At 40.6% G+C, this 10,896-nt stretch overlaps 1 protein-coding gene across 1 annotated transcript in view; it reads left to right on the top strand.

The window, feature by feature from the left end:
- aldh1a2 (aldehyde dehydrogenase 1 family, member A2) overlaps positions 1-10,896 on the top strand; it is a 31,691-nt gene that overhangs the window by 15,163 nt on the left and 5,632 nt on the right. The window contains exon 7 of the mRNA XM_005929591.2: positions 4,000-4,113. Within this exon, the coding sequence (XP_005929653.1) occupies positions 4,000-4,113 (114 nt within the window). The remainder of the gene's footprint in view (positions 1-3,999; positions 4,114-10,896) is intronic.

Below are 10,896 nucleotides of genomic sequence, written 5' to 3'. Positions count from 1 at the left end.
GGGAGACAAGGAACCATCATGGAAGGACAGGCCCCTGCACGGTATGTACCACCGGCAGATAGAGGAGGTGGCTGATATCCAGAAATCCTACCAGTGGCTGGACAAAGCTGGACTGAAAGACAGCACAGAGGCACTAATCATGGCAGCACAAGAACAAGCTCCTGAGTACAAGATCCATAGAGGCTGGGGTCTATCACACAAGGCAAGACCCCAGGTGCAGGCTGTGTAAAGATGCCCCAGAGACAATCCAGCACATAACAGCAGGGTGCAAGATGCTAGCAGGCAAGGCATACATGGAACGCCATAACCAAGTGGCCGGCATAGTGTACAGGAACATCTGTGCCGAGTATAACCTGGAAGTCCCGAGGTCAAAATGGGAGATGCCCCCAAGGGTGGTGGAGAATGACCGAGCTAAGATCCTGTGGGACTTCCAGATACAGACGGACAAAATGGTGGTGGCTAACCAACCGGACATAGTGGTGGTAGACAAACAGAAGAAGACGGCCGTAGTGATCGATGTAGCGGTTCCGAATGACAGCAATATCAGGAAGAAGGAACACGAGAAGCTGGAGAAATACCAAGGGCTCAGAGAAGAGCTCGAGAGGATGTGGAGGGTGAAGGTAACGGTGGTCCCCGTGGTAATCGGAGCACTAGGTGCGGTGACTCCCAAGCTAGGCGAGTGGCTCCAGCAGATCCCGGGAATAACATCAGAGATCTCTGTCCAGAAGAGCGCAGTCCTGGGAACAGCTAAGATACTGCGCAGGACCCTCAAGCTCCCAGGCCTCTGGTAGAGGACCCGAGCTTGAAGGATAAACCGCCCGCAGGGGCGTGCTGGGTGTGTTTTTATATATATATATATATATATATATATATATATATATATCAATTACAACACAATGATACATATATATTTAGGGGTGCAACGATACACAAAATTCACGGTTCGGTTCGATACTTTGGTGTCACGGTTCGATATTTTTTCGATACAAAATAAAATGTTCATGCCTTTTTAATTTGTCATTTATTAAAATTATAAATATATATTTTAACTCAAAAGTACAGTTTTTAAATTTAACCCTAACCCTTGTGCGTGTTTTTTATTTTGACAGCGAATGCGCACCTGCGGACCACTTATGTGCAGCCCTGGTTATTTAGCTCATCATATTGCAGCCACAGAAATTCTTTTGTCCATATAAACCATAAAGCTGCACTTTCTTTTTGCCTTATAGTCTGATTTGTCATAACTTCTCCGTTTTGTGGTAAGCTTTTCTTTGGCTGTCACTTCTTCACCCTGACCTGTCTTATTTGGCTCAGCAGAACTGAAATGCTTTTACACACGCACTCACATAAGCTCAGCGATTCTCTGCGCGATCAACCTCTCACATGTTTAAGCTTGCTGCGGGAGATTTCACTTGTCATGTTTGCATAGTAAGCTAACGATTAATAAGACGATGTCAGAGGAATTGGTGCACAAATTATCATCACTCACAGATCAGTGCTGTCGCTCTCTATACACAGTTTGCACGATTGCAAAGTGAAAGCAAAAAACAAGCGCAAATTCAAACGCGATTTCAATATGTCACATATTGAATGACCGATGCCAATGACATAATTACCCAGCTACATTTCCGAAAGAATGCAAAAGCATTGACATATATTTTTCCTTCCTACAATAGCCCGACGGGCAGGGCAGAGATAGATTTTGGTAGCCCGACTGAAAAAATCGCTAGCCCGGGACGTCGGGCTAGCGATATTGCGAGCCCTGTATCTGATTGAGGAATCACTCATCTTTGGAAAAGAGAGTTTATTACAGAGAAATGTCTCTTTCCAAAATAAAAGCTATACTATCCGCTTCTTCTGGGCTATATTCTCAGCAGCATAAGGAGAATCATGTGCTAACAGCTGTCTAAATGACTCGGCTAAAGTTAGTAGCATGCTTGTTGTTTTTGTCTTTGCACTAGGATGATGTCGGCGTAAATGTGCAGTCATATTCGTTGTGTTCCCACTAGTGCTTTCAGGTTAATCTCGTTGAAATGACCTTAACGCCACAACACGGCAAATCTCCGTTAACGAGCTACCGCCGATCGCTCCGTGCATGGGGCTAGACGGCCAACACGTTAACGAGCTAACTGCGCTAACACACTAGTTCACACCAATGTAATTGAGCATTGCATGGCACATCCAACATACTGTTTTACTTTAGTCCATGACTCGCTTACCTTCAGGGTCATACGTCACATGAAAACCAAAATAATTCCAAACGCCAGATCTGAATGAGGTTCAATTTGCCTGTTGCAAGGAGAGCTTAACTTCTGTCTCGCTAGCTTGCCCTGTCGCTCTTCCTTCTGACTATGCTGTCTGTGTGGAGCGCTCAGTGGATCTGCGCTGGACAGTGCAGCCTAGGCGGAGTAGTCGAACACAGATTCACTGAGCGCTCCAACACAGACAGCATCGTCAGAAGGAAAAGTTGATAAAATAAATTACAAATGTTGTATTGTTCGATACATATGCGTACCGAACCGAAAGCACTGTATCGAACGGTTCAATATCGATACGAATATCGTTGCATCCCCAATATATATATATATATATATATATATATATATATATGTACGCAGCTAACCATTTTAATAATATTATAGATAATGTATTGTTTCATGTGGTACCTCGTATAATGCACTCGAGCAGCCATTTATACATATGTGTCTCACATCCTTCAGCAAGTATGAGTGAGATCATCCTGATTTTATAATTTATATTATACTACTACTATAGTGAATAATATTATATATATATAATATATTGATATATAACTTAGTGATTATGAGTATATATATATTATATATATATATATATACAGCAGTATTAAATGTAAGTATATACAGTTACCTTGCTGTCTATATATATATAAACAGTATATGAAGTATATACAGTACTGCTGTCTCATGATAATTAGGTTATGTACTTAGCAGAAATGGCTACTGAAGCATTTCACAGTGGTTAGCAAGCTAGCTGTGCCATTTTGTAGACATTTACAGCTTAACTTAACATGTAACCACTCATACTAAATTCTTCCACGGGAAACATTATTAACAATATTTAAACATTAATACATAGACAAGAAAAAACACCCATAATGTCAAGGTCTGCTAAAAATCACCTGCTGCTCGGTTGCTAATTAGAATTAGCATTCCCTCGTACAGACTTAAAATATGTACTCCCTAACCTTCTGCTAAGATGGCAACCTTTGAGAATAATACAGGCAGTATTTTAGCAGTAATAAGTACAGCATTATCATACCACATTGAATAATCCCACTTTAACGATAGCATGAAGAGTGATGAGAGCCTAATGATGCACACACTAGCTAAAATGCTAAATGATTAATAAGGAAAGTTATTTTAAGTTTTTATTTCTAAATTTGATATCAGTTTATTATGGATTCAGAGAGATCACAAGAACAAATGTTATATAATCACATAGTTTCATATGTTAAGTATGGATGTGACAGTCAACATAAAAATGCTTTAGAAAAATTAATTCAGGGATGCTCTGGGTCAACTTTCTTTTTTCTTTATTCAGTTTTTCCTGGCAATAGTGCCGAAAACTCCACAAAATAATAAAATAAAATCTGAACATCTTAAACACGCTGATATAAATCTCGAGTAAATTCCAAACCAGAGCTCTTTGTAGTGAGTGCAGCTGTGTACAATAAGGATAAACACATGAGTAAGTTCAACAACACAGCCTGACATGGCAATGTATTGAAGCCAAATAATGGACAAATTTAAGTGTCTACATCCCCTCTATTTTTCCCCTGTCCTCTCCGGCCTCGCCTCTTCTTGGAGACTATCTGTCTGTTGCCTTTTTGATGTTCTCCCTGCTCTCTGCTTGTAGGGAGGTTGGGTTGGGTCCGGATTCCCCCACACTGCTTGTGGTTTTGCTTGGCTCTGCTGTCATCTCCGCTAAAGCTTGTTTCCTCTCATATTGTTTTGACAGGCCGGCTTTCCACCGGGAGTCATCAATATTTTGCCAGGATTCGGGCCAACAGCAGGAGCTGCAATTGCTTCACACATGGGCATAGACAAAGTGGCTTTCACAGGATCAACCGAGGTACTTTTCTCTCTAGTGGAACTGCTCAGATCAGCATCTGCCTACTGCTAGCTTTTGTCACTGAACACAGTTGACACAGTGACCAACATGTGCAGAGCATAAGAGCAGGCTGGGTAATTAGGGGATGTTGTGTGCCTGTATTGAAGTTTAAATGACAAACAAATGGGGTCTTACATAAGCCGCGCACCCTGTCATTACTCCTCATGACAGGGCTCTGATTTTATCGCACACACATGCACATATTTGCGCTGTCGAGAGTATACAAACAGGTCTCTCTGAAAACACTGCCTCTCGTCTGTTTTCCCTCAGCTGTCTTTGAGGTATTAATGCACCTCCATACCGCTTTTCATTTAGCTCACCATCAGGATATACCCTTACAGCTCTTGAGAACAGGGAAGCAGTTAATAGGAAGACAAAGGACATACCATGTTAGGTGTTGAGCCTTGTGGTCTGAACAGATTCCTGGAGTCAGCGAGAACAGCCAGAGTGACGGCAGATCCCTTTCTACAGATCATTTATAAACATCTGTCATTTCCATGTTGACTAACCCCTGTATTAAAACCATTTACAGTAGTCCCGATGTTGTAGTGATATTTTTATGTGACCATCCTGTAATTTACACCTATCTTTAGCAAATAACACGGCCTTATGTAATATTTGTTTTGACTCCTGCATTGTGTTGGAGGCGCCATGTGTACAGTATGTGTAATTGGAGCAGTCCCTGATAAGCCCATACAGGTACAGATGTCACAGATAAAAGCAATGAAAGCAAAACCGACTGGAACAATGAGACATTCGCTCGCTGGACCTTTTTTGCCTTCAGAGGTGCCTTAATCCGTCATAGCATAGGTTCTACAAGGTGTTGGTAACATTCCTCAGGGATTTAGGGTTTTGTTGATGTGATGATAGCATCACACAGTTGCTGCAGATTTGTCGGCTTCACGTCCATGATGCAAATCTCCCGTTCCACCACATCCCAAAGGTGCTGTACTGGATTGAGATCCAGGCAAATTGTAGCCTTCCTGTTTTTAACTGCTGTTAGCCGACAGGAGTGCCACCCGGTGTGGCTGAAGCCAATCTGTGTGCTGTGCGCTTTAGCGATTCTGCGCTGGCATTCTGGCCATTCCACTCTGAACTTATTTTCACCCAGAGAACTCCCACTCACTGGATATCTTCTCTTTTTCAGATTATTCTCTGTAAAATAGATGGCTGTGTGGGAAAATCCCAGTAGATCAGCAGTTTCTGAAATAGTCACACCGGCCTGGCACCAACAACCATACGCCCTTCAAAGCCGCTTAAATTACATTTCTTCCCCATTCTGATGCTCAGTATGAGCAAGGGGCAGTTGAACCAGTGTACCTAATTAAGTGGCACATGAGCAGACATATTCCTGTAAAATGTAAACGTGAATGTCACAGGGAGAGATCATCGTTAGTGTACGCCGTTGTTTGCATTTCAAAGATCCTGGATGTCGATGAGGCAGATTTTAAGTGACGCTAATGGACTCGAGGAACAGCTGTGAGAGTTGACCAGTCTGTTGCTTCAACACTGAAATTTCCCCAAAACGGTTTTAAATGACTTTGGTGATATGCTGGGGTTTTTTCTTTTTATGAAACAATGGTGGATTTTTTTTTATTTTTTTAAATATCTGGATAACTTGCAGAACTGAATTTGTTACACAGATTTATGTCTCAGTTTAAAAATCAACATTAGCATCTGGGCAGGAGAACAATTCAGCTTCAGATATATTAAGAACTGTTGGTTACAGTTATATCTGCTAAGGTTTGGGGTTATGCAGTTGGTTGTGGGGTTCATTGTTATTATTATAATAATTATTATTATTATGTTGTGTGATTTATGTCTGTCCTCTTGAAAATTCCAGTAAATTTATTGTCTACGTGATATGGAAACAGTTGGTGTTCGTACCAATGGTTCTAACTTTTAGAAAGTCATGACAGGGACCAGACTGAAGTAATTGCAGGTAGTGGTTGCTGTCCAATCGATTAGTACTGAAAAGTCTCATAAATGACATTATTCATTTATTAGCCTTTGTAATCTTTACCTCTGTTCATTTATAGGCTGCAAAGCGGAGGCATCACTCCCTCAGGACCTTTAGTTTCTTCCATTTTAAAACCAAAATATTCCCAAAATAGTGATTTTTTAATATTTTCACAAACAAATGCTTCCATTTGCTGAAAGGGTGTCGGGAGTCTTTTGCCCTGCTCCCTGCACTTGCTGCACAGACAACCCTTAACAAATATATCATCAGTTGCCTGTCGTAGGACTGACGGCAGGCCGTTGGAAAATATTTACATATTGCCCAACCCAACTAAGCATGTTAATATCATATTGTGTGTTTGTGTGCGTGTGTGTGTGTGTGTGTGTGTGTGTGTGTGTGTCCATGCTGACATAAGCATTAAGCTCAAACCACAGCTGTAGACCATATTGTTCCTAAAAATGGCCACAGCATTGCAGAGTTTGTCTGTGTGGAGCCAGGACCTTGGGCTAGCCCATGCTGGTATTAGTTACATTAACTACAATGTGTTAAAGATAAGCATTACCAAAACAATGCATGACTGCATCATATCAAAGTCTCCTTAAATACAAACAGAGTAGTAGAAGTGTGCGTCTGGAGAAAAAAGTTTACTCTTTAAATAGAAACTCTGAAACAGCTGTCAGCCAGCTGTAAATCAACGCCTCCTGGCGGGCGTTACAGCCTTCCGTTAGCTACCAGTCTTAGTAACACAGCAGTAATTTATAAAATGACCAATGGCACACACATTAGATTGTACAGCTGAAATCATCAAAAACTAATGTGATCTAGTTTTTGCGGGAAAAAACGGATCCATTTTGAAGCAGGAGACACATTTATTTTGGAGCCAGCATCTAGCAGCTTTCAGCAACACTGCATTAGCTACATTTTGGAGACTAGACCACACTGATAGTAGAAACGATCAGACACCCATGAGTAGTTCTTGATCAGAGACTGTATAAAGCATGGATGTGCCCACATTCAGAAATTGTATTGTGGACTCTGTTAGCATTTTGGCTGTTGCCATGTTGGATTTTGGGAGGAAGAAGTTACTTTATATGAATAAACAAGTGGCGTGCTAATTTATCACCTATCCATGAACTCGAGTGCAAAACACAGAAGCACATATCAGCAAAGCATGTTAAGGCAATTTACAAGCGTAGTGTTCATACTGTATTGGTTAACACATGTCAAATGATTAAGGGACACAAATCCCTAGGAGGGTTGTGTCAGGAAGGGAATCTGGCATAAAAATCTGGCAAATCAAACTTATTGATTTATCCGCTTTTGTGGTGTCTTGTGAATAAGCAACCCAAGTAGTGAACTAATAAAACACCAGAACTTCACTCACCAAAGCACATAACTTCTGGGATGATTTGACCACACATCAAGCCCTGTTAGTCAGATAATCAATTAAAAATTCACCTACGGCAATACTGGCCCAGTCTAATGGCTGGATGTAACAAAAGTGAGGCCTCGTAGATGCTAGTCAGCTCCAGCTAAATGTGTTGGGAAAGCTGTCTGTTAATTAATAAGGCCACACCCCTAACTCAGTTAAGCAGGTAGATCAGTTATTAAAAAAATAAATCATTCTACTTATAGTTGATCTGAATGGCTATCTGTAAAGCACAGGGACATTTTTATGTCAAGCTAAACGTGCTTTGTAATGCTGTACATGGCCATTTTATCATGGAAGTCTAATGAGACTCACTCCCTTTTGAAGCCAGCCTCAAGTGGCCACTAGAGGAACTGCAGTTTGTTTTTTGTTTTTTTTGTTTGTTTTTTTTAGCATTGTCTTAATTCATTCCAAGGCTTCTGATTGGCTGATAACAGTAACTATGTGTCCTTCCCTGAGTCGTACATGTATCGTCACATGATTTGACCTTTTCTAGGCAAACGCAAATAGTTCCTAAAATAAAAGTTCAGAACAGAAATGCGCTATTGTGGACACAGCCTCCTTTGTGTTCTTAGCTTACTTATTTGTGTGTGTAGGATGTCTGTTCAATGTCTACAGTGTCTTCAATCTTTAGTACATTTTCTGTAAACATTCAAATTCAAGCACAACCTCACTAGGATCACCAAACTTTGTTAGAATAAGCCACGGTAAAAACTGTTAGCAGCTGCTAACGGTCTATATTAGTTACTGTATAATTTCAAATATTGATCTAGTTATGATTAAACCATAATCATGTATTTATCTATTTAGAAATTATCTATCCTGTGGCATCTTGTTTAACTTGTATTATAAACATCTTTGTTTAACATCTCATCCCAATTGAACATTTCCTTTATAAGTGGTCCAGTTTGGGGGGTTTCTTGTTGTTTTTGGTTCTTTTTTTACTAGTTTTCCTGTTATTTCGTGTGAACTGGAGTCAATTACTGAGAAAAGAGCCAGCACTGTCAGAGACTGCTGATGCCCAGACAGTGAGTCACTGCACTGTAGTAGCAATGGTGGGATCCTAGCAAGCACCTCATCTCCTCAGACAGGATTGAAGGTGCTGGAGTAGCTACAGGTGGATTTTAGGAGCTCAGCTCATCTCTCACTGACTCACATGTGGCGGAGGAGTCTAGCAGCCCAGTGTGTTTCCTTTACCCTTGAATAAACACATGCTAAACTCCCCTTAGTCAGCCACTTTATGTTTCTGATCAAAGACAGACAAAACACATCAGAAAAATGAAGCCGAGCCAAGTTTTGTGTTGTATTTAGGCAGCTTCGGTACCAGCCGCAGCCCAGCTGTTCTGATCTTAGTCTTTCAGTATATAATGGGAAGTAGAGCGAAGAAGAAAAGAGCAAGAGAATGAGTCTTTAACATGTTTGAAGATGTTTTTCTTAGGGGTGGTTTGAAGAAGGGGGGGGGGGGGAGACTTGGACACTAAGGGGTTTTTTCTTCTTCTTTATCTATAAAAGACACAGTATGAGTAACAGGAAGATGAATACTTGTTTAGGGTGTAGGATTGTGAGGGTGGTGTATGGGATTTTCCAGGCTTGTTATCAGTCCAGTTATTGCAACGTGTCAGAACAGTGAAAAATATTGATAAAAACTGGTGACTCATTCTCACATCCTAAAATCACGTTTACCGAAATTGGCAAGGGGGTCAAATAGCGTCCGGCAGTTTTAACCTGTATCTTTTCATGTCGAGTACGTATTACTGCAACTGCCTTTATTAGTCTTAAAGCAGCAGGTTTAGATTAAAGGCTGTAACCAGAGGTGCACAGTCAGCCTGGCTCTGTCCAAAAGTGATGAATCCCACCATGTATTTATTATTTTACCAATTTAATTATTCATTTAAATGTCATGTTTATTTTTTTTAAGTTGCCTCATTATATGTTTGTTTTGTGTCTCATTTAAAACACGTTGAGTTCCCTTTGAATTTTAAAAAGTGTCTAAACAAATAAATGTGCCATGACTTTAATCTCATATTAGCACAAAGTTCTCTTGCCTTTAGCTCAAGCTAGTTTCTCCTGCTCATAAGCTCATAGATGGTATGATGAGTGGGCGTTGCCACTGTGATGTCGCCTGTTTGGTACCTGAAATCTTATTTGGATTCCCTGAGTGGTTGGCGGTGGTTGCTGGAGGCTGCAACAAAAACTCTTACCACCTGCTCTCCAAGTGGTAGTAAAACTGGGAAAAATGCAATGCAAACTGGGAAGGCAGAACACTCACCTTCAAAGTAAAAGCTGTACCTTACCACTGGAACCAGAAGATTTCAAAAAGTGCTCAACTTTTACTTTGATGGTCTTTGTTCCTGGTTGGTGTCGCACTTTTAGCAGTTTTAGCAACACTACCGCTAGGCGAGCAGTTAACAAGCAGAGGCCCATAAAATACAAAAATTTCAATCACCAAAGTGGAGTACAAACATGGACAAATAATCACACTGAAAACCATACTAATCAGTATGCAACAAAAACCTCCTAGTGATTGCAATCTTCTAGTGGCAATCTACCAGCAACACTAACAATCTGCTAGCAGCGCTAGTGGCAATCTGCTAGCAACGCAGTAGTGTGTTGCCTTTGCTTTATCATGTTTGTCTTCAAAATATCTTTGACCACTAGCCAAGCACTAGTAAAACTTTAAAAAAGTGTGTCACAAACTGAAAATTGTAAACAAGAAAAATTAATTTGAGCTTTTTTAACAAGGTTGGCTGCAATGCTAAGACACAAATTTAAGCATCTCTTTTTCTGGTTTGTGTCATACTTTTCACAGTTTCAGTATTAGCTCAGAGACTAGCTGGACAATGTTTATATGCAAGTACAATGTTTTCTTTTAAACTACAACTGCAGGAAAATGCTAACAGCCAAAGCAATCACAATGAGGTTTTTGCTAACTAGTTGTAGAATACATATTTTTGCTAGGGAGCATGTAGGCTTGCATTACTGGGATTTTATCAGTCATCTCCCAGTGACTGCCATCAGCATCCAACCACTCCTAAGCAGTCAGGGAATACAAATTTTTTCCTCATGACCAGTGGTTCTCCGATGTTTGCAGACTAGTTTCTTGGTCTATGAGACTAATGCCTTATTCAAGCGATCCTACATTGCCACCAAGCTTACTACACATCCAAACAGTGAATATATTAATGTTATGTGGTTAATGGTCACGTGCCTCCAAAAACCTCATCGCCTTCAAGTTTCACTAAATCTCCAGTCACCAGAGAAAAATATCTTTTCCCTGACTGGCTTACTGGTGATTGGTGGAGGTACAAGGGTATTGCTTGGTCTTCTTACCTTAGCCTGCTTCTAAAATATCTTA

This window comes from Haplochromis burtoni, unplaced genomic scaffold (assembly GCF_018398535.1).
Source record: "Haplochromis burtoni strain Fernald_Lab_line unplaced genomic scaffold, NCSU_Asbu1 Contig_50, whole genome shotgun sequence".
NCBI lineage: Eukaryota > Metazoa > Chordata > Actinopteri > Cichliformes > Cichlidae > Haplochromis > Haplochromis burtoni.
The sequence above is the reverse complement of the archived record's forward strand: the minus strand, read 5'-3'. Positions and strand labels throughout refer to the sequence as shown.